The following is a 25,367-nucleotide window of genomic DNA, read 5'->3' on the forward strand; positions in this document are numbered from 1 at the left end:
AGTTATTTTAAATTGTAATAATATTCATATTATTAATATTTTACTGAAATGCAGCCTTGGTGAGCATAAGCATTATTTCAAAAACATACCTATCCAAATCTGGTCCCAGTCCAAAATTCTTTGTGGCAGATAATATAACATCTATGATTCTTTCTGTAGAGAGAGATGAACAAGGAAGAACAAAAAGATGAAACAAAAACATCTCTAGATGGTTACGGCTCTCATCTGACTCAAATGATTTTCTCCTGGTGGTCTGATGGAGAAGCATGATTGTGTTATTTACTTGGAGGCTCCTGGAAGTTGTATTAGCAACTGAAAATAGGTTACTGACACCTTGGAAAAAACAGTCTGTAAAAATGGAATGCCATTTGCAAACAAGTAAAATTCCTGTGCCATGGACTTCAATTTAATGCTCTCAGTATGTCACCTCGTGATATAAATTTACAAAGCTGTTTGGTCATAGCGATCATTCCTCTGATACCCTCGAAGGCATTCATGGAAGCCACAGATTATGCCGCCTGATATCAGCGAAGACACCGGATTTCCTAGTAAGGATGCATTAGTGTAACCCATTGAATTGACTAAAGCATCAGTATGCATACTATAAAAGGCCAAAGATGAGAAGACAGGTTTCTAATTCAATAAGCACAAATATATACGGACTTGCCCATGTTCCCAACGTACCTTTTTGACCTTAGCTATATTCCAATGAATAAAAATCAAGACGGCATAACATGGAGGGAAACACTTTGGGAGGTCTGCTAGGCACTTTGCTGTACGTGTGAGGCGCCAAATCTACATCTGTACATAATTCCTTTTTTTCCTCGTCCGGTGGTTTGAAAGCATCTACCCTAATGACTACCATTACTGTTCCTGACAACAAAGAGCTCACATGTGAGATTATCTTTTTTATTGCCATAGACAGTATGTTATTGAGAGGCAAACATAATAGGATGTACCAATGTAGTCCTGTGGTTTGGTTTGAAGTGAATGGTTGTGATTACAACAATACAGCATGTGAAGACCTGTAAATTGATTCATCCTCCAGAAATGCAACAGTCGGTGTAGTGCGAAAGCTAACGTAAGAGCTTGAAATCTGCATTGACCCTAAACTGTGACCTGAATGATTAAAAAGCATCAGGGAGTAGCCGTCATTGTTTGGACAAAGCGCTGACGGCTCACATCAAGCATCACCACACACTGCAAAAACAGCGGCGGGACCACACTGGAATAAGAAACGGGAAAAAAAAGATATATAATGTATATATCAGGGTTTCGTAAAGAAATGGGAAGAGCAATAGGTTCGAATTGTTTTCAGAGAAACGCCATAAACATTTCAGCCAAGTATCACTCTTGGCAGTTTAAACAAACAAGCCCCTCATCTTTAACATACACTGTTTTGGCAAGAGGAAATTATGCTCTGAAATAAAGTAGAAATGATGCAAATACTTTGAGAACATGAGGGGCTAATATTGCAAAAAAACATCTGGAGCATGACTTCTAAGAGAACGAGTCACATAATGACATTTCTTTCATGTAATGTTTGTCAAGAAGCTTTTTAGTTTAAAAACTGATCAAACACGCTCAAAAACTATTTAAACAATTCATTGTGAGTATTAGCGGAACTAGAGTGACACTTCATCCTGAGTCACTGGAGACATTTAAGAGGCTACTTAATACTGTAAGGCACTTAAAAGGCCAAACTTACAGTCAAAACAGCCCTAATGGTTTATTCTCCTTTGAGGTATTTGGTTCTCCCGTCTATAAAGGATGTTGGGATTACCTTACGGTCGACACGACCATCTGCAATGCTTTGACTGAATGTTTTCCACTGAGGGCGACGTAATCAAGAGCAGAAATCACAAAGTCGTAGGTGGCCGCAGGGATCGCTTATATCAGAATTGGTAGTGCATAAATAAGACATCTATTTTTATGCCTTTCTGGCCCACGACTCGAGAACCTTTGTCAAGCTCTATTCAAGAACCACACGTATCACCTATCCAAATGAATAAAGTTAAAAGCGAAGTCACGCTAGGCTCACGATCCGTGCAGAAAACAGAAACCAGGTGTAATGTAAACATGGGACCTGCTCTTTTGAAAGTCTTCATGTGTGTGGACACGGCAGCCCTTAACAGAACACAAAGGTTACATTCAAGGTACCCTTATGTGCCCGTTGCCCTCAAGTGCTGGAACATTTGACAATGTGCTGAAATCTAAGATGTAATCATCTTTTCAGATGGAGGGGAAAAAAGACTGAATAGACAACGGAGGATTACATTAGCAACCAATTGGTTTCCTTATCTACAGGTCTTTTCCAAAGGTCTCATTCTCTTTGATACATTCACAAAGCTCAGTAGAATGAAGTTCTTGTTCTCTGTTGAATGGGATAAAATCCCCACATCACTGAAGTACATAAATGTCTGCCATACTGTGCATTACATCTGGCCACGTACACACTACAGAGGTTTTCTCTCAGATACTACAGCAATATCAGAGTCACTCCTGAACCTGCAATGGTCGATCATAGTAAGAAAGATCATAGTTTGGCATCCTACGACTATAAAGTAACATGAATGCTAACAGTTTAAAGCATTTGAAGTTTATGATGGGATTCATTTTTGCGAACAGTGACATATTATTAGGCTTCTGCTTTCTCTTGACTTTACGGGAGTGAATTTGCTTAGAAAATGCAACTGTAAGCCCTGTATAAGAATAACAGAATTCCAGATTTGATTCAAATCTGATTCACAAGCTCTCCATTAGATTCTGATTCAGTTTCATTTCATTTGGGTCTATTTTGTCCATTTTGCTTAAATATTTTCGAGAGTCTTCTGCGGGACAAGTGACAAGTGGGGGCGCAAGAGGAAAGATATTAATGTGCGCAGTATGCGGGAGAAAGAATGACAGCAAGACTTCTTCAAAATATAAACTTTATAATTTTTTTTTAAGATACAAAATGTTATTTGTGGTATTTGTCTATCAAGCAACCAAAACTAAACAGTTTAGCATTGTGTGGATTGGGGAGGGAAAAATAATGTTCTATATAGTATGAATGTGTGTATCCGCCATGTTGTCATTATCATGTGACCTACCAGCATGAGTTGCGTCGCTTCACCTCCATTCTTAAACCCTCTCACGTGGCCTCATGGGATCGTAAAGTGTCAAAATATTGTTGCCAATTAATTATTAATTCCACCTAGCAGCACCAATACGACTGTCTCTCTTTCGTTTTGCCATGTTTGAAAGCTGTGTACGGAAGAGCTTCTGTGCTCTTATTGGTCAATGTCATAGATGTGACAGAAGTGGTTGTCGTCCACTATGACACAGTATACGAGATGAAACGATCGATAATTGTATCCAGACAGCAATTGTTATTTATGACACCCTACGTCAAACACATTGTGCCAAAACTGGGCTGATATTGTGTAGTCTGAACCCAGCAATAGTCACATCGCAGGAATATGCAATGTCAAGTATAGGGATTGTAGTTAATCCTGTCTGTAATTAATGTTAATCAAACAACAAAATACAAAGAAAAAAAAAATCACTTTTGTAGCTTTAACAAAGATTATTTATATGTAATTTATACAACGAAAACTATGCAGTGTTATTTTACATTTACATAAATGTATTCAAGTTCTGTATCTGAATTCTGTTAGACTTATCTGAAAAACATAAAGCACTGTTTATTTAATTTGAATCTTTGTTTTATTGTATTCACACCAATCATTCTAGAATGATTAATTCTTTATAAATAGAGCTATTGAAGTCATCTGGTGAAATCGTTTTCATATCACAATATTTATTGCAGAAAAACCAAATATCGCAAATCCCCCCCCCCCCCCCCCTAATAATCTAATCTAGTCTGTGGCAATGAAACAAGACCGTATCTTAAGGGAGAGGAAGAAAAATAAAACCCTCCACAGTCCTCTACCTGCATGCTTTTGAGGACAGAAAGAGGACAAAATAGAAGGCGGAAGCGGGATACAATATAAAAATCCATCCCGTGTAGTCCTCTAGAGAAGTGCTTCAGAATGATTCATGCCATTAACTCGTTTTAAAGCATTTGGAGAACATTGTTGTTAAAGGGCAAAAGTCCACCTTAATGAATCTATTTAAAATGCATACATACCTTGTGTTTTAAATCCAAATGGAGGTAAATAGTTGGTAACTTTTGCAAGCCGCTTAAAGTTTCGGTCCAGAAACATGGAAGCTGGCTTACTAAACCTGCAATAGCATAAGAAAATAATATAATGAATGCATATTCTATGGACAACTAACATTTAGATGTAGACATTCTGCAGATCTAATAGAACATTACAAATTTTGCACAGTACCAAAAACATCTCCCTATCAACATGTCAATTCCATATCAAAAGGGCTAATTACATATAGCCAAACAACACATTCCCTTCCCGGACATCAGGAGTTTGGGGAGTCAAAGGGGGCTTTTGTCTGTGAGAGGTCTCACTTCATCTCTGCTTTGACCTGTGGTTAAAGTTTAAAACAGTGTGGCTGAACCAGCACCAATCAATCATGAACTCAGGCCTCCGTTCACCCCTTCTCAAGAGGAGTCAGGGGATACCCTACCCGGAGGCCATTTCCCAGCACACTCCCCTCTTAAAGCTAGATGTGTAAATGCAACGATGAATGCCTGTGCCTCTGACCCGCAGATCCTCGCTGTCATTTCTTATCTATTCCGCCTGCTACCAAAGGGCATTTCGACAACATTTAAAGCAATTCAAATGTGAAATCTCCAGGAAGTGGAGCATTGAGCTGCTCAAAGGTGCCGGTAGACAGTCTGAATTTTCAGAAGCCATCAAACAATCAAAAAATGTTTCAATACCAGATCACTTTCAGGGGTCATTTAATGTTTTCATTTTATAAGAACTGAGCAAGTCTCAGACAGCAGAAGCATTTTCCACAAACATGTTGTGAACGCTGCCTCTTTTCTGCTTCCGTAAGTGTGGCCACACAATGTCTGTTTTTACGACCCTCCCAACTCAACAGGATCATTATTCATTTACAAACATGAGGATATTGGATCATTTTTCAGGTTTTTTCCTTCTTTCTTAGGTCTTTTACGATTAAGTAAGAAAATTGCAGTAGATTGGTTGAAGCGGATGACTAACAAGGAAAGCTTGTCGAGAGGTACAGATGGTTTGAAAAAATTAGGCCCCCTTAAGAAAACTTAAAAGACTAATCACGAGTCAGTAAAGAGAACACAGGGGTCATTTAAAAATACAGGTCTTGCTTTTGGGAAGAAAAAGCAGCAGAACCCCTTTCCCAACATACTTTCCATAGAACAGAGCGTCATGAGTTCATGGCCTTCAAAATTCACATTAAAAAGAAAATTTTAACAAGCCTTTTTGGTAACTTTTGGTAACTCCAGTTGCTTTTAAACCATCTAAATCTACAACAAATGTCCGAAATGTGTGGAAAATTAGGACAAAGAAGATGTCAATTGAAGAAAGTGTCAGAGCAACTGCAGGAAATGAGATGAGGAAATGAATGGGCTCACTATTGGCAACTGTTTAACAGACTCAGATAAAAGTGTGTCTATTTCATGTACTAATCACTTGAGGCCAGAGGATGTCCGACAATGTCAAAAAAAAGGGAAAAAGCGGTCGCATCAGATCCTCTTCTTACACCACCTGATAAAGGCAGACAAAGCGAGACCTTGCCAAAACAAACTGTGATTAATTAACTTGTGGCTTGTGGGGTGTGGACTAACTCGCATTATAAATAACTGGAAGAGAGAGCTTTAGGTCTAAAGACAGACAGGGGTCTGCTTGTCATAAAGGGGTCTTGAACAGGAGGCCTGTGCACATTGTGCTCATTTCCTCATGGCTATCTCTCACTGGGGGCTGTATTTTCATAACCGCCCGCTCAAGTTCAACCAAGACATTTGATTTAAGAGTCCAATACAAACAATTTTGGGAAAGGAGTGGAGGTGTTGAAAATAAAGTGGATTCCAAGGGTTAGTCAACGACTGAACTAACAGAGGTTGGTATCACAGGGCTTCAGGTGGTATTCTACACATGCAAGGATTTTCTAATAAAATTAAACTGGGAGAATTTTTTTGATTTGATTAAAGGGAGAAATAAGCGATTGCCCAAATGACCACATTCTGAACATGCCAAGTGGGATTTAACTCTAATAGGACCATTCCTACTTTATCCAACAACTGAATAATGAGGCTGAAAAGCTTTTCTAGATTTAAAAAAATTAATTGTTTGAATTTCACCACGAGTACAGCATTTCAAGAACATGATTTCATTTTAAAAGCATGTAAAACCATTTAAAAATGTATTTAAAATGTTCACTTTAAAATATGTGGTTTTGCGCATTAAAAACTTTTCAGATCCAGACTTTTCTAATTAATGAAGAAATTTAATATAAAACTGCACAAGGGTAAAAGTAAATTTAAAGGCACAGTATGTTAGTTTCACCGCTAGAGGTCACTTATTAAAAACAACAACAAAGGTGTAACTTTATGATGCCGTGAATGAGAGTGGAATCATGGGAGTTGTCATTTTCACCTCCACAGCCAATGGAATGCAATCCAATGGAACTCAGGCAGAAATCATGTTCATGGATGAGCTAATGTATTCAAGTTTTATTAACGTTACTGTGGTATAAATCAGGGCGGGCCCAAGACCCTATGACATTTTTTAGTTGCTGTGCTTATGTTGCAGTCGGCCGCTGCCACCTCTTTCGTTTTGTTGTTTATGTTTATTTTACGATTAAAGTTACGTTTAGCGTCCTTAACCGAACTTGAACTTTGTTACAGTTATGTTTGATCAATTAAATGCACATTATTTTATTTAATTCTAATGAAAACAGCCACAAGTGCTGAATTACTATTCATACAGGTCACTTTATTTTATTAAATAAAATTGCAGGGTAATGCCGCACTGTTTTACTTTTTAATTATACTAGGTGATATTCTTAAATTTGAGTCTTAAGGTTCTTTATCCAAACATGGACACAATTATTCCTCTAAGATGCTAAATAAAAAATGTCCAATTACAAAACTAATATAATTATTGATTCATTCAATGGAAACACTTTACAACAAAGTTCAATTCATGTACATGAATGCATTAGATATGAAGGACATGCACTAACACAGCATGTATTAATGTAATGTTACTACATATACTGTCTACATATACTTTGTAGTTTTTAAACGTTTAAAAATGTACGCATTATTGAACGCAAGTATATTTATCACTCATTATTACTGTTGTACAATGTCAGTTCATGAAACATATAATCTGTTGTATTCAAAAAGTACATAAAATGTTTCAACTTCATCAAGATTTTGGCAATATCTAAACTGAATCAATGTATCCTAAACATCATTACAAATAATTTATCATGCAATAAAAAAGCTCAAATATTTGTGTTGTAATGATGTGGCAGCAGTGCCTTTTGACCCCAAAAGATAAACAGAGACCCTGAGAACATTGATCCATCACATGTTAATTAGAGGCACATTGTAGACACTGTTAACACATATGCCGTTAATTGGGAGACCTGTTAAAAAGTTTCAGGCACCAATTCAGTCACTGCTCTGCTTTATGGGCCTCTTGATGCTTGTACTGCCTCTAGACAAATAACGACACAACAAATCTACTCCAACATGAACTTTTCAAGTTCTTTATACTCTTTCTTCTTTAAAAGGTTATATAAATTAATATTTTTGTTTAGTCAGTTTTTGTTTAAAATCAATTCAGGGCAACCATCTGACTTGCACAAAATATTGCTGTTGCTATTGTGTGATAGTTACGGTTTTGTGATAGCTTCTAAAATCCCTTCCAAAATAATCTTGCTTGATTGGTGGAAAAGCTATTTCTAAACAATCTTATGGCGATGAGAGAAATATCCATGAACAAACCAAAGCGTGATGCTTAATGTTTATCATCGTTGGGCATGCTGTAGTGGAAAAATGACTTCTGCTTACAATGACTTCTGCCAGCCAGAGAATTATCCTAAAGATGTGGGAACAATGGAATACGGATGCCAGCAAAGACGGAAAGTTCCATCAAAGGCCCATGACATCACTGAGGGTCCCTGAGTATTGTGTGACATCATCGAGGGTCGAGGAGCGCTCTGAGGATTTAGTCAAATGGAAGAAGTTGACTCATTCAGTCATCCACAGTGGCTGCTATACAGAGCTTGTTCCTCTCAGCCGCAAAGACAGAATTACTGTCCACTTCCAAAAGAGTTACAACAGGCGCATTGTGGAGCTGGCGAACATGCGGAAGTGGTTGTTTGTTGTGGTAGGTCACAAATTAACAAGGACTAAAAGGATCAGAGGAGCAGCTTTCTGTTCAGTCAGAGATATTATGAGACTGGCCTCAGGGGCTTCGTAGCTGAGAAGTGACATAGTGTCTCTTGAATGGTGATGGGTGAAACCACGGAGAGTTGAATACATGAGGAACTTGGTAAATCAGGGCTAAGGAAGTAAATCTTTAACAAAGTGGTCCTGCATTCACAGAGTTTGTACTTAATTCTGAAGACGTCAGAGAGCACAATATTGCAAAGCCGTGCAGATGAAAAACAGCTTTAAAAAAGCTGAACTGATGAAAATAAAAAGGTGAATAAAAACTGAGCATTCAGCCAAAGCTTCTTTATGTTCTTTCAACCAAACATCCATCCCATCTGCCATCTTCAATTATCCTTCTTTTGAAATATGGAATACTTTTTTTTTTTTTTTAAAAAAAAAACAACCACATCTAGCAAAGCAACCAATTCATGTGAAACTGCAACAGACCAATAGATAATTCATGAATCAGGACTCAACAATAAGAATGTTTTTCTGTCAGTCGCCACTTTGATAAACAATTAATTTTATATTTACATTTGTGTTAATAATTTCAAAATTATACCCATCTCAGACAGCTAACTTTAACTTGATGACATATTTAAAGTTATGATGCACCTAATTTATTTTTTTACTGAAACACCAACACCTAAATTAAAGTTTATTTAATACTCGTATTTAATGTAATAATCAAAGTCAAATAAAACCCAATATGTACAAACTTTTAAACTTCATGCAAGGCAGTTTTTTTTAAATAATCAAATTATGTTTCTGCTCAAATTTGTTGTTATGTAAACAATTAAACAGAGAATATATATTTTATATATATATATATATATATTTATATATTTATATATATATATATATATATATATATATATATATATATATATATATATATATATATATATATATATATATATAAATTTTAAATTAATTTATTTGAAAGGTTCCTAGTTTTGTTTTGGAGATCTCCTACAACAAGTTTACAAGCATCCAAAGTCAAAAATCACTTTACTTTTCTCATAAAATAAATTTCACATCATCTCTTTTCTCAAACTCTCTGAAAACAGTTTGTTCGAATATTCAGTCTCTCTAAACCCCTCCTTTCCATGAGCCTACTCCGCTCTGATGGCCCAGTCCTTTGTGATTTTTCTACCGCTGTGTTGGAAACAAAACGCCTATTACCATATCTGAATTTCAGCTCTGGAGTCTTCGACAGCACTTGTATACACAGTGATACAAACAGTAATGATGCTGTCAGTTTTTTCCATATCAATTCCAGCCCAAGTCCTCATCCTCTGCAAGTGGACTCACAGCGCTGAAAACAGTGTCTTCTCAACATGTCGACAACACGAACCAAACGCTTCCAAGTCTCAACTACAGGTACAGTGTTTTGTACAGGGTCAAAATAGATGTTTGTGGGCAGTCAATGAAGACCAAATTTGTTACAGTGTTACATATGCAGTGCTTCCCACAGGTTTGAAATATACTTGCGGTGGTAGCCGGGCGACCCACGGCACAAAAATGGTCTACTACATGTGACAAACAAATAATGTGTGATTTAAATGGTTCACCTTTTCCTATGTTCTCCTTGTTGTCATATAGTGTCTCTCTCAGTGAATGGGACACATATTTTACTAGTAAAATTTATAAAATGAATAATATATATGTCAAATAATGTTCTTAGTCTTTTTTTTTCCTGTGGGGGAGACTACAATAATTTACTATGAATTAAATGGAAATCAAATTAAATAAAATTTATTGTGTAACCAAAATACCAATAATGCCCAAAAGAAAAAGAATAATCTTAGCGTGTGATTTTAATTATAAACAAGTGCGACATACACAGGTACTCTTATTTTGAAATGTCTGTACTATTGCAGGCTGATCCTTCAGATTCTTAGAATTGTATAAAACATTTTATATGAAGGCCATGAAGTAGACTTTGTAATAATTCATCAACTTGAGTTCATTAGCAATCGCTTAGCATAAATCTGCGCTTTTCATTGATTGAGAATCACTTTGAAGCAGACTGAAGCGCTGTTGCGCGAGCTTGTAGAACGCGCAACAGCGCCGCCTTGTGACTTTGCAAAATGCAGCGCACATGGGAATGTCAGCAGGAGTAAACAGTTCTGACGCACACATAATGAGCAGGTATGAAACGACTAGTTTATCAATCGTGGATGGTTTCATTATCTTGCGCAGATATAAAAGTATAAGAGGATAAAAAGAATAAAAGCAAAAATGTGTCTCCAAACATACTTGGGCGGCCGTTATTATACGTGGGTGGCCCGCCCAAGTAAAGTCTATGTGTGGGAAGCACTGATATGTATGTAACAGGCAGTTAAACTGGAATTGCTGACGACTTGTCACTTCGTTCATTTAGGAGACAACTATTTGTCGTCCATCTTTAAAACTTTGCAGACCTATTACATTCACAAACAGCTATATTAAAACACTGCATGCACTTTAAATAATCATTAATATGTTAAATATAACGTATATGTTATAGAGAGCATATTTATAGCTTATACACGTTGTGTGCAGGAGAAAGACACTGGCACAATTAAATAATTTCAGGCGAAACGGAAATTTTTTTTCTAGTGGTCGAAATATCAGTGCATCACTAATTTAAAATAGCAGATTGTGCAACAACATGTTCAATACGTTACAAAAAAGACTGTGAGCCATTCTTATTGTTGAACCCGAAGTATTATGTTAATTCAAAAAAATGTATAGCTATATTGTTCATACTTTGGATAGATAGCAGTCATTTTGGCAGCTGCATAACCAGGTCTGCAGGATCCTTCACTGAGGTTTCCATACTTGTACACCAACTCTGGAGGCCTGTAGACAGTTAGAGGGGAGGAGAAAGAGCAGGCATTAATTTTGGATTGTAAATGTTAAACCTGACAGGAATATCACGCAGCATAACTATGCTACGGGGTAATGGTAAATTTGAGGTATATTGTTTTTATCTAGCCTGGCACATGATAAATGACATCTAGATCAGGATGTGATGGATTACTTTGTGAAACTTCATTTATCGCTGATGTGTTAAATAAATGAAATAATCAAACATTAGGAATGCAACACATTTTGCTGGCTACACAAACAGTGAGTGTGTTTATTGCATACTTTTGTTCTGAAAGAATGTTCCAAGCTCAAAACAGCTAGCGATCTAAAGAAAGCATTTGTGGCATGATGTTACCACAGAAAACAATTTTGACTTGCCCCTCAGTTTTGTTTTGTTTTTATAGGAAAAAGGCAAAAACCCGGTTACACACTCACAATGGAACTTAACAGGGCCAGCGTTCCGGGTTGTTTAAAAGCTGAAATGTGAAGTAATTACGCTAATTATTCCATAAAGCCAGTTTATTTTTCTAACTATAAAACTGTCTACTTTTCTAGATGAATAAACATCTGGTTATGCGTGACAGAAGTTTTCTCAATGCAAACAATGCTTTACAGACAGTTATGCCATGTAACTCGTGTCTGTTGTTAAAATCCGTAATGCTTAGAATCTTGTGGTTATACTTTTAAAAACTGTATTTTAATGTTTTTGCCTCCATTGTAGGAGCCTTACTATAATATATATATATTTTTTTTCATTTAAAAGTTTTAATTATGAGGGTAGGGTTATACAAGAGTCAAAAATATTTAGTCACTATAACACAAAAAAGTTAAAAACTTGCACAGAACTGGAACAATCAGGACCCTTTTTAAAACACCTACAGTATTCTGTTATTTATAGATATATTTACACCATCATTCAAAATTGATGGGGTCAGTAAGACTTAAAAAAAAGAGAAAGAAATTAATACTTTTATTCAGCAAGAATGCATTAAATTGATTAAATATGATGACTTTTACATTGTTACAAAAAATTATATTTCAAAATAAATGCTGTTCTTTTGAACTTTGTTCAATAATAATAAAAAAATATCCCTGGAAATATTAGCAGCACAATGTTTCTTGAGCAGCAAATCAGCATATTAGAAGGATTTCTGAAGGATCATGTGATATTGAAGACTGGGAGTAATGATGCTGAAAATTCAGCTTATCACAGGAATAAATTACATTTTAAAATATATTAACATAGAAAATTTAGCCTATATGAGCACAAGATTTCTTTCTAAAACAAACATTTTTTTTTTTTATATATATCTTACCGACCCCAAAGTTTTGGACATATAGGTATAATATATCAAGTGGTTGTAACAATAATGAAATATTGAGAAATCATCTAAATGGATGGGGGAAGTAGACATGCTCCTACCACCTAAACTGAGCAGTGTGATTAATAACCTGCAGCTCACAATGAGAGAAGTTCAAATAAACAGGTGAAGAGGACACAGGTCAGGTCTGAGAGGCCAATGGGTTTGTGTGTGAGAGAGAAATCAGGACTATCAGAGACTGGAGGTGGGTGACAATGGACACATGCTAGCTGGACCACCTTGTTAAATGGCATCTAAAGTATTAACTGTATTAATCTCAATACTGGATTAAAAATCACTATTAGACTAAAGTGACAGTAACACATTAAAAAACAAAACCATGTTCTCTGAATTTACATCGTTGATAAAATGCTGCAACCCCAGGTTTTCACATCAAATCACAATGTCCTACACTAAGTGCCTTTTCAACAGTTAACATAAAAGCCACAAGACACTTATTTGCTGAAACCTTCACTTTGATAAAGTGGTTGGCCCAATGGGACAGTGTCGTATTTTGTTGTCGTGACAGCTCTGAGTCTTTAAGAAGCAGAGTGGATGGTGGATTGAGGCCAGCTGAATGATGAAGTGCACCACACAGACAGTTTTTGCTCACAGCGTCAATGAAATCTAAACCTGTCGAAGGCTTTGCTTATTGTACGTGTGAATGGTGTGGACAGACATGCCTTCTCTGATGCTCAACACAGAAATTAGGGCGAGGTGAGAGTCTGAGAGTATGGCTGCTTCAAAGATGAAATGTAAACATATACCTACCACACACAGACCTATAATACATCACAACACGTCACACAAGGTTGCTGGAATAGATTGCTCAAAGACACTGATGGCACTGAATGAGGTCAAAAGCCTTTATTGCTTTTAAGACTTTTTAGCCCCCTCGATATTATTTTTATTTATATTTCACTCTATTTGTATTGTTACAACCACCTGATATATTATACACTATCATTGAAAAGTTTTTTTTTTTTAAAGAAATTCAGCAAAGATGCAAATTGATCTCTTAGACTTCATATTATCTATCTATCGATCGATCTATCTATCTATCTATCTATCTATCTATCTATCGATCTATCGATCTATCGATCTATCTATCTATCTATCTATCTATCTATCTATCTATCTATCTATCTATCTATCTATCTATTTATCTATCAAAACAGTAATATTGAGAAATATTATTACAATTTAAAATATTTTTTTTGTGTTTGAAATATATTTTAAAATGTAAGTTGGCAAATATGCTGTTCTTTTAAAGTTTCTATTCATCAAAGAATCCTGAAAAAGAAATGTACACTGATCAGTTTAAAATGTATTTATATTTCGCAATATTACTGTTTTTTACTTTTTTTTTTCTCCAATAAATACAGCCTTGGTGAGCATAAGCAATATATTCTGGAAATACAATAACATTTGTAAAGGACAACTGAACTGCACAAGTGAAAGTCGAAAGATAATGTGGTGAAAAAGAAATGGTGACCAGTGTTACCATCTAATATCTATAATACAAATTCTTTATGTAATCTAAAAATCACGATTTTAATAATAAAAAATAAAAATAAATTGAATAATGCAGATAAAATAAAAAAAGGCACTTTGCTCTTGATCACTGTAATAACATTTTCATTATGTAAATTTTCTCTCTATTGGTGAAACGTATAAGAGGCCGTTCACACAAAACACGTTTTTCCATTCCACTGAGTCTCCGCATGACACAGCATTCTAAAAAAGCAACACTCAGGTTAAAATCAGTTCAACTTAAAAAAAAAAAAAAAAAAACATGTCTCCAGACCTTGTGTTTTTTCAAAGCAAAAACGCGTTCTGTGTGAACCAGTCCTAAGGAAAGAATTGTATCACACAGAATACTTACAGCTTTGTTTCCAGATTCAGCAAGAATCCTTGCTTATCAAACACTGTGAAGAGAAAAATGGAAATTAACTCAGAACATCACAAGCCAAACAAAAACACAAAAGTAAATTCTTACTTGCTATGCCATCATCATGTCAAAATGCATCACTGGTGCATTTTGTACCACTAAACATGTTAATAATACGTTAACATCCATAAGGTTAGGTCATCATCTAAAGGATTTTAGTGCATGTGGAAGGCAGCAGCAATATTAGATTAGCCCAGCCAAAACATTCCACATTTCAGCTGGGAAATTGTTAAAAAGCAGTTCTCCACCTATGCGGGCTTCATTAGACCATAGGTGTGTCTATGAGGTAAAGATGATGTTAAGCCTTAAAAAAAGAAGAGGGAAAAACAAGAAGTGTGAGCAGGGGGGAAATGAAAAAGCAGTAAACCAAAACTTCTATGCATACTTAAGAATGCCTACTTCATTTTTTTTTTTTTTAATAAATAAAGTAACATGTTTGAATTTAAGCATGCTTAACGTGATAGCCAGAGCAGTGCAGCTAGACACAATAAACATTTAACAAAAGACAAAACAAATAAAATAATATGCTGCAGTAAAACGACTGATGAACAGGTAAATGTGGATCAAAACATTAATTCAGCTACTACATTCTCATTAGCAAAACTTGTGGCATTCACAGCGTGAATAAGGCATCAGCGTGGACGGCATTGCTAATCATATGGCACTAAGGCATGGAAAGGAGAGTTTGAGAACTCCACTGATGCTCTCCAGACAGATGCTGCAGAATGGAGAGGAGGAACTGGTTAGAAAGTGACCACTGCTGAAAACAAAAGGAGTGTTTAACAGATGCTATTATTCAAAGTTGGCAATTCGCAGACAGACCCTCCAAGGGTGTCTTAACTGTGGAATCACAGCAAGCAAACTCTTAGATAACCGCTGGGGTCAGACCTGATCCCTTTCAGATGGTGGCCCAAGTCTTTGATTACAATTTCACAGGGATGTAAACTAGGTTGCAGAAAAAAGAAAAGAAAAAAAAACACCAAAAACTGACAATTTAAGTGTCTCTGAGGATTGGTAGGTTTAGGCTGGTTTAACAGTGTGACACTGACAGCCTACAAATCAAATCGCTGTGATTTTTAATGCAAGTCTTTGAAGGGTGAAACCCATTTATATTATAACTAACACATTCTGCCATAGCCATAAAGACATCATTCTAAAGTATGAAGTCTAAGATGTGTTTTTCATTCACAGTGTACTGAATGTTGGTGGCATGTGACATTCACTCAATGTCAATATCATCATCTCATTTTTGACGAAGTTGGCGTTTATAGGCTTTTGCATCTGAACTCTTCAAGTATCTCCATGACTATAAAATAACTCCTATAATTAACAAGATACTGAAGTTGGTTACATTATTTATAAATTGAACTTGGTTTACTTTTTAATGGATTTACTTAATTAAAATATTATGTAATTTTTCTAAAATGCTTTATGTACTTTCTGAGACTTCACTGTCTGTTCAACCCTGTCTCTGCCACCACAATTTCCTCTTAAAAATAATATCATTAAAATAATCTGTGATGTCATATTTAAAAATTTGGTCATTTTTATAGGTATTTATAAGTTTCTCTTGGAGACTTTTTAGTGTTCACACTTACACCTGTCTCCTTAAGTTGAAGTTCAACTCTGTTATGAAAAAAAAAGATTTTGCACAAAAGCAAAATACTACTGAAATTAACTGAAATTCACTTTATGGTGGTTATGGCCCTGGTGGTCAGAGAAACAAGATTTCTTAAAAGTTCAGCAGTAACATTTTTAAATGAGATGGGTGAGTGTGTGGGGGATAAATTAGAAAGATTCTTAAGTAGCTATTTATAGCAGGGATTGAAATCTGTTCATCATATAGGGCCTGCTTACACCTGGTCACTTCATGCGTTTTCTCTGATCGGATAGCTATCGGATTTATAAAAACGATTGCATTTACACTTGGCCACATAAACGTGTCTCCGCAAAACGGATATAGATCCGATCTTCAATTCCTGCGCTATATGCAGATTTCATGCAGTAGCGCTGTCATATCTGGCTATTTAGCCTATAACACGCTCTCACATGTTTATCTTTTAGTATTTTTTGGAGGAGTTAAATTTACATATGTGGTTTCAACAACCAGATGCATTTAGACCTGTTCAATTTTGACTGGAATGTGTCCCAGACCACCTCCTGAAGTGGTTTGAGCAATTGGATTTATAACCGTCTCAAATGCATTTCGGAGGGCATTTAGACCTGGTCTTTTCACGATCGGATAGCTATCCGATCAGAGAAAAAACATGAAGTGACCAGGTGTAAACAGGCCCATAAAGCGATTGTGTCTCTTCAGAAAAATTTGGATTAAACTACTTGCTTCATATGGACTAATTTTACGATCTCTTTATGAACTATTTGAAGCATCAAAGTTGCATGGACTGTCAATGGAGGGACAGAAATCTCACAGATTTCATTTAAAATGTCTTAATTTGTTTTTTGAAGATGAACAAAAGTCTTACGGGTTTTGAACGACATGAGAGTGAGTAACTGATGAATAACCCTTATGGGACTTGTCAGGCACAAATCGGGACACCTTTCAGTTATCTGTCCTGGCTTGTGTGAGCTTTGCTGTCATTCAGCACCACCTGCTGTACTGGCGAATTCACTATTTTTGTTGGTTCATTTTTTGCTTGTTCCCATATTGCATTTGGTGTGAAAGGGTCTTTTGTGTGTAATGTAGTGGAGGACATCATCTCTGGACTACTAGGCCTCCCATAATAACTGCTGGGGTTCTCATGTTGACCAGAGTGCACTCTTTGCAGTAAGGCTGTACCTGAGCCTACTATTCGTCCCACGGAGACAGGACCCTCCACCACCGGCTCTGAAACACAAGACCATCAATTAGGCCCGGTGATTCTGTCCTTGACACAATCTTCTGGAGGTCATGCTGAATGACCCTCAGGCCAAACCCTCAATCGCCAACCTATTTCAAACAGTATGAACTAGAAAGTTGCATTAGTTCCAGAAATTACATTTCATGAGGTTGAAATTTTCAGGATGCCCATCACCGTAATTTCCAGCTGATACCATTAGCTGCCTGTGCAATTTATTATTAAAGAAATGAATGAAAAAAGAAAACAAAAAAACAAAAACAAACAAACAAACCCAGATGGATGTTAAGAATGTTAGTGCCCACCAGCGAGCCCATTGATTATTTCACCAGTCCCCAAAAATTGCCACAACAGAACGAGCGGTGGAGAGTTTCTACCTTTGGTCACAGGGGATTTGACAGTATTTTTAGTGACCTTACTGACTTTTATTATGGCCGCCACATCTTTGTCTGTGAAACAAAAGAGTTAAACATTAGCAGACCTGCTAAATATGTGCACAGTCAAACAGAATATGATAATGAGGGTAAACTTTATGCACATGTGGAAACCAAAACACACAATAGCAAACAGTGCCATCAGAAAGTTTTCAGGTTTGATGCCACAGATCTTCTTTCAAAATGGACAAAACCAGCTTTTGACAATTACTACATTGATTGTATTATAACTTTTAACACTACGTCTCCACTGCGTCAAAGCAGCATGTCATCTCACATTTAGGGGTAGGCGATATGATCAAAATCGTATATCTCTATAGGAGTCATTTTATTTCACGATAACGATATAGATCACAATATATTTATTTTTGCTTTAAATACGTTTTTTTACATCACAATTTTAATACCATTGAAATTTCATAATTCTCATCACCATTTTCAATAATAAACAAAAAAATCCTAAGCAAAAAATTACAATGGGACAAAAAAAAAAAAAACTACAATAGGACAAAGACAAAAATGAAATAGACGTACCTGAAAAACTTAGAGAACTAAATAAGAATAAATACTACATAAATTGTATAAAGTAATTAAATGTACAAAAAACACTCCATAGGCTAGTCTTCACTGTGCAAAACACATGCAAATGATAAGCCTTTGTGAAGGAGCAGCACGGCAATGTCACATGAGCATAACCGCGATAGAGACGAAAGTCCAAAATCTCTACTGGTCGACAAATTTCTACCGGTTAATCATGTCTACCTAAATATATCGCCCACCCCAACTCACAATATTCTCTAACATGGACCAGTCAGCTGTAAGTTTGATGCAACAGTAAAATTAAAACATTCCTACGTTATTGTTTTAACAGAAATCCATTTGTGAGCCTATAAAAACAGACTTTTTAAAAAGTTTTATTAGATTAGCATATATAACACCATTTATTACTGCTATTACTGCATATATAGCTCAAAACAAAGATGATTTAAATTAGAAAGCCAGAGAGAAAAAAAATAAAAATAAATAAATAAATAATTATTCACAAGCTCAGTTTGAAATAATGGTAAGAAGATATTTAATTTTAATTAAAAGGCACAATATATGTAAGATTTTTGCAATACATCACGTAAAATAGCACTGTGTTACCCCACAATTTTAATTTGTCAAATAAAGTGATGAGTAGTAATGCAGCACTTGCGGCTACTTAATTAGAAGAAGAAAATAATGTGAATTTTAAATGATTAGTATTCATTCCACGGGCCTCATTCTGCTCCCACGGCTCTTGGCCCCACCCCGCTTCATACCACAACATTAATAAAACTTTAATACATTAGCTAATTCATGAACATGATTTCTGCTTTGAGTCCCATCGAATTGCTTTCCATTGGCTGTGGAGGTGAAGATGACAACTCTCATGATTCCACGCTAATTCACAGCGTTATCAAGCTACGCCTTTGTTATCGTTTTGAATAAGACCTAAGATTGTTTTCTCGACCTCTAGCAGCGAAACTTACATACTGTGCCTTTAAGTAAAAACTTAATATTTATAATTGAAACAATTTTATTTGACATGAACAAGAAAATATAGTGCAGCTCTGCAGCTCATCAAAAGAAAAAAAAAAATCAGTTACTTTAACCAACTGAACTTTCAAAGCAGGCATCTTCATTGATTATTATGGGTTCTTTTTTGTCTGGATGCATCATGAGGCTCGTGTCCGGTGTGCAAACAGTGTAATAGCTCAGCTATGAACTAGGGATGTGCAACAGCGATAGAGTACTCGACCGTGACAGCGACCATTGATCATTATCGAAATGTTTTTTCTTCTTCTCCTGATTGGTTATAGCAGCACTTTGGGTGGCGCCCTGAGCTCTGATTGTTTAGCTTTCCACAGCATGCGTCAAAAGACGTGATAAGAGAGAATGGACTTGAAGTCACGTAGTGATGCCTGGCTTCACTTTGACAAGATGAAAACACAGTTAAATGCAAGCTGTGCAGCGCCAAGCTTTTATCTTGTGCTGAAAATATCCTTTAAAGTCCATTCATAATTAATTAAGCAATAATCAGTGATTTTCATACTGCAAAACTGCTGAAATATTAGAATAAATTAAAAAAATTACAATAGTTACACTATTGTAGTCTAATACAGGGTTTTTCCTGCATAGAGAATTACGAGGTGGCCGCCTCCGTCAAATATCGTGCCGCCTCCATCTGTCGAGTGTTGACAAAACTCAGCAGTCACATGCTCAGATACCACTTTACCACGGCATGTGTCCATTCTCAAACCGTTCCGCTCATCCCCACCACAGAAAATGGGGTTCTGTGCCGAAAAGATCACTTTCACTCCGGCCCTACAACTTGCTGGCCTCGAACGGAGCCACTCAGGACATTCTGCGAGAGCACACGAAAGTGATGCGCGGATTGCGATTATATCCGCGTCAGATAATCCACGGGTTGGGCCGGTCAAGAAATACAAAAAAACATTCCAAGTAATTGAGGGTGGGTCGCGGGTGGATGAGAGATAAATCATTAATGTGTTGATTTTAATAAAAAGACACAGAACTATAATTTGGTAAAATGCAAGGAATGTGCGTCACTCTTTTACTTTAGTTTTGAACGACAACATATTTTTATATTATTTTATATTAAGGAAATGTAATTTTGCCAAAGAAGAACTTTTATTTTAGATATTTATTTAAAAGCAGCCTACTTACGTGTCATATGTTATTATATCACCGTGCTTACCACTGAGAATTATTATTGAATAACTATATGTGATGATCAGGTGCAGATATCTAAATCAGAGAATATCGTAGGTTTGGGAAGTTGGCGGATGGATGATTTATTTTTAACAGCGGATTTAGGTGATGTTAGAGCTGATCCTTTCATTTTGAACTCTCAAAGTGCACCAGACTAATGAATTTATCTTTAAAATGTACGCCCCCGGACCCCTCTATAGGTACAAAGGTACAACCACAACCAATCAGGACCCTGCTAATAGATTGTGAATTTGTTGTGCTTTCGTTGGCTGTGGTTTTAAAGCCAAATCGGAGTTACACTTTCAGTCAAGCTCTCGTTTGCATTCGCAAACCTTTTGCAGATGAAAGTTGTAATAGCTACATCTGATTAATCTAATACAGCATGCGTTGGGATATCAATATTTATTAACATGCTGAATGTGCTGCATGATGTTATAATAATGCAGCAGTGCTTTTTTTGTCATATATGTTCAATGGCATAATTCATATAATTTGTATGGCTTTGAAAACGCACAGGCGATTTAAGGAATCACTTCATAAAATGAAATTGAAATGAAAATATAGCACAAATCTGCCACAAACATGGCATTATATTGAGAACTTTATAGAAATCTATAGTAAATTCTGTCCTTGCCCATGTTTCATTGTGCTGTCATGAAAGCGCATCACGGCAGGAGCTCTCTCTCTCTCTCTCTCTCTCTCTCTCTCTCTCTTACTCTTTCTATAGCGCGCAACTTAAAGTTCACTGGCATTTGCATGCTTTTGTGCAGATACCAGTTGTAATGTTACGTCTATATTATGTATCAAAGTTATATGATTAATATCACAGGATGTGTCATTGAACAGGCTTCAGTTTATTGGCATAAAGTCATTCTTCACCTCATCATAATCATAATCTAATCACGTGTTCATGTTTTCATAGACAGGTTTTTATGTTATATTTTTATTTTTAACATTCATTTTCCTAACAGTCTTCAGATTTTTCATTATCTCCATGACGTCCATGCCCTGCCCCGCCCCCGCCCCACCCCCGAGTACTCGATTACTCGTTTTTGAAACCTATTGATGATCAAAATGAAAAACTGCCAAAAATGCCCATCCCTACTATGAACCTGGATTTGGGTGGGTTCTCTCATTCCTCTCTGCAGATCCACTAAAGCTCAGTAACATGATTTATAAAGAGCATTTCTATAAAAAAAAAAAAAAGTAAAAAAATTGTTCTTGCCCTCTCTTTGTCTTTTATCATCAAAATAGGGTTGTGTTTCCTTCCCTCGTACCCGTTTCAGAGCCATTTATTGTGATTTGTCTTTACAATGTGTCCTGAAGTGCCTTTCATAACAGGGGTTAGGTTCAAAAAAACCCATCCCAGGTTCACAAAATTTTTCCAAAATAAACTGGGCGCAGCTGTCGAAATGTGCCGTTTATAATTAATCTAAGTTTTTCCACAGAGGTTCAAGATACCGAAGTCAGCGAAGGCAAACATGAATTGAACAAACTGAGAATAACTTGCCTGCTGAACACTAAATAATCTCGGAGACTGTACATAAGGAGTGGAATGAATGAAGAAACCTGCCAAATCCATTTCCTCAGCTGCGTTTCTAAGAGCCAATAAGAAACCATTAATCAATAAAACTTCAAAATAATTGCAGCAACCAAATAGTTATTTGCTTCATCATCAGTCTGTACCACAGACTCTTTTCCACATGGGATGAAAACACTTTCTTCTGTCTTATCAAGTAGAACATCAATCATATTTACACTATTTACACATTTCGGGCCCTTTTGCAGATCAGAAACACGGGGACCGTTCTGACTTGTCTGCACCAGGACCGACCCGTTTTCCAACAGCATGCTAAAGTACTTTAGTGTTAGTGTTGTACATGATAAACATCCTGCTACAGCGGTGTGTGTGTGTGGACTGAAGCTGCCTTTCCACTATCTCCAAAATTCAACATTTGATTGTCGCATTTTGCCCCCTAGTGGCAGTTGCATGGACCTTTCAAATCATTTGTGAAGCAGCCATTATCCTCCGCTTATTCACCATGATAAAATGAACGAAACATAAAAATATCCACACAAAACAAATGACAGAAAAAACATAATAGGTTTTCAGGGCTATATAATGTAAACAACTACTCAAATGTAAAATAATTACTTCAAAAAAATATTTATTGATTCTAACATAAATATTCATTGCTGCCCATTTTGCAGAAATAGTGAAAAGTATTGGAAATTCTCACTTTGATCTTCACTAATCTTATATTTTTAACAAGTGGTCTAGCAGCGAATAATTATATGGTTGGTATAATGAACAAATAAGAAAAGACTGGTGTCAGTACTGACATTAATGTAGTAGTTATTACTCATTGAGTGCACACAGCCTAAGCACAAGCGCTACGCTTCAGCACAATAGTATATATATAAAAAAAATATATAAATTCCATTGAGTGAAAAACAGAGCCAACATCAGCAAAATATATATATTTTTTAATACAGGACTCCAAATTGACTTCACAAACTTCCCTTAAATCAATCCTATCTTTCATGACTAAACAAAGGTTCTTTGGACTTTGGTTTTGGCTCTGTCATGTACTGGAAACCACAGGCATAAATAATATCCACTAATGTCTATTATCCAATAGAACCTGCCATCTGACTCCATGCAAGCAGATCTAACTCCATGCAAGCATGGGTCTCACTTCTCAAAGCAAGTAAAGACCTTACTTTCTTAGAGAAGTGAGACCCATCATCACCCACCAGCAGCCTCTGTAAATCTGACCCTGTAGTGTGGTGCTCTCCCTCCCTCTAGTGACTGAAAAAAGGTTGCAGCCAAGTGGAAGCGCAAATAAATGTACCTTATTTGGATTCATCCAATGAAAAACCAGGGATGCAAACAGGTAAGGGGGAGAACATTGTATGGGGCGGGGAGTTTTTTTTAAAGATATTTGCTTTACATGCTCATTTGTAGTTACTTTAAGGGTTTTTTTTTTATTTAATTTTTATTACTTTATATGTCCAAAACCTAGGCTATTTCAGTGTTGTCAGAAAACATGTACTATAACAATAAGTGCTTGCATCAAAACCATGATGTCTTAGTACTGTAAAGCACTCGTGACTAGACATGTGCTGATATTCGGTAATACGATATATCACAATAATGAATATGCACTGAATATTGTTATCGTGGGCACTTCAAAATACTGTGAATAATTATGTATTACAAATTATTCAAATTTTTATAATGCATTTAAGGAATACATTTTTCCCCATCAACCGTATAAAATGCACATCACCACTGTATGCAGCATCAAAGGGACACACGCACTCATGTAAACAAGCACAACATGCACGAGAAGCACATGGTGGAACAAGTGAAGGAGACGCACTTAATGAAAGTACACGTTCACTCTCTGACAGCATAGGGTGCTGATGGAGCAGAAGAAATGCAGCGGTTACCCCGGAAACCCAATAAACAAAGCAGCTGTGCTACTGACCAGTTTTTAAAATGCTTCAAACAGCCATTCAGTTTTTTTGTATTCAAAATGTTCATCACAGCACCAAATACTTAATAGGCCATTTATTTCTAAACAAACATTTTTTATTTTAATCTGGACAACAACATGTCTTATAATGATTGAAAATCATTAATTCTTTTGCAATTTAAATCTGTTTGAAACATTTTACTAAATTGTTTTGTGTGCGTGTACTGCGTTATTGTATTTAAATGTTATTTTTGTTATAAGAAAAAAAAAAGAGTTCTTTAACCTGTTTACTATAACACTTTTTTGCAACTTATTTCAATATCGTGATAATACCGTATACCATGATAAAAGCTTCAGCAATTATCACAACATGAAAATGTAATACCGTCACATGCCTGCTCGTGACATAAGAGCTGTTGACTCATGCTTCGAGTCCTACATGTCTTGATCTCATTCACCTTACTGGCAATCAACTTTCCTGATTCTGGTCCTATAAATAAAGGCTAAAACAATCCCATTTAGAAAAAAATAAAATAAAAACTTCAACATACACTGAAACATTTGCTTGGTGGACTCTTTAATACTGTATTAACTGTGCTGGATTTAACAAAACATTTAAATGTACAGTATGCCCTCTCTAGATGCATAAAAGTAAATGGAGCTGATCACTAAGAGTTATTTCCAAAATAATTTTGTATGCATCATTTGGCATGCAATACACACTTTATAATTTACACACAATTATTTTTTGAGACACACAACATGTCCTCCACTTAAGTCAATCTGATAAGCCTAAACAATCAAGGAGCCTCTAGATAACAACTGAATTCACTCCACCTGAAACTTATTTCATAAAGTATATTTTTCTCGTGCAAAACTTCATCTTTAAATCTAAGGAGCCGTTTACACAACACCCTTTTCAACTGAAAACAGAAAACTTTATGCGTTTTGGTCGTTCATTTACACAACAACAGTGTTTTGGGGGCCTGATTTCAGATGTCAAAGTGCAGGTTTCTGGAAAAGATACCATCATCATCTAAATTTGTAAAAGTCTATAGGCATGTTTCTTTACAAAGTGAGATCATCAACTTCTTACAACGTTGTCGTCTGTACACGAAAAACACAAAGGAATTTTTTTTTTTTTACATTTTTAGTAAATTGTTGTTGTGTTAATGTACCCTAAAACCCTTTGCTGACACTACGGATCTAATTTAAAGACCCTGCTAGAAAATGATAATGACTTGTTTTTCATATGCCTGATTTGTCCCCTGAATAAAGAAGCGAGAAGAGATTATTTTAAAGCATTTCGATTTTTATCAACAATGAAGGCGAGTCT

The 25,367-nt window shown here is 36.0% G+C and overlaps 1 protein-coding gene across 8 annotated transcripts in view; it reads right to left on the reverse strand.

Moving 5' to 3' along the window:
- st3gal3b (ST3 beta-galactoside alpha-2,3-sialyltransferase 3b) overlaps positions 1-25,367 on the reverse strand; it is a 65,501-nt gene that overhangs the window by 30,891 nt on the left and 9,243 nt on the right. For 4 of the 8 annotated variants that reach the window (XR_010892033.1, XM_067364001.1, XM_067364005.1 and 1 more), the window contains exons 3-8: positions 17,736-17,807; positions 17,301-17,348; positions 14,438-14,480; positions 11,090-11,182; positions 4,133-4,227; positions 90-153 (exon numbers count right to left, since the gene is read on the reverse strand). Coding sequence is in view for 7 of the 8 variants with exons in the window: in XM_067364001.1 (XP_067220102.1) it covers positions 90-153; positions 4,133-4,227; positions 11,090-11,182; positions 14,438-14,480; positions 17,301-17,348; positions 17,736-17,807 (415 nt within the window). In the remaining variant the exon portion in view is untranslated. The other 4 variants (XM_067364004.1, XM_067364002.1, XM_067364008.1 and 1 more) reach the window with 4 other exon arrangements.

This window comes from Chanodichthys erythropterus, chromosome 16 (assembly GCF_024489055.1).
Source record: "Chanodichthys erythropterus isolate Z2021 chromosome 16, ASM2448905v1, whole genome shotgun sequence".
Taxonomy (NCBI): Eukaryota; Metazoa; Chordata; class Actinopteri; order Cypriniformes; family Xenocyprididae; genus Chanodichthys; species Chanodichthys erythropterus.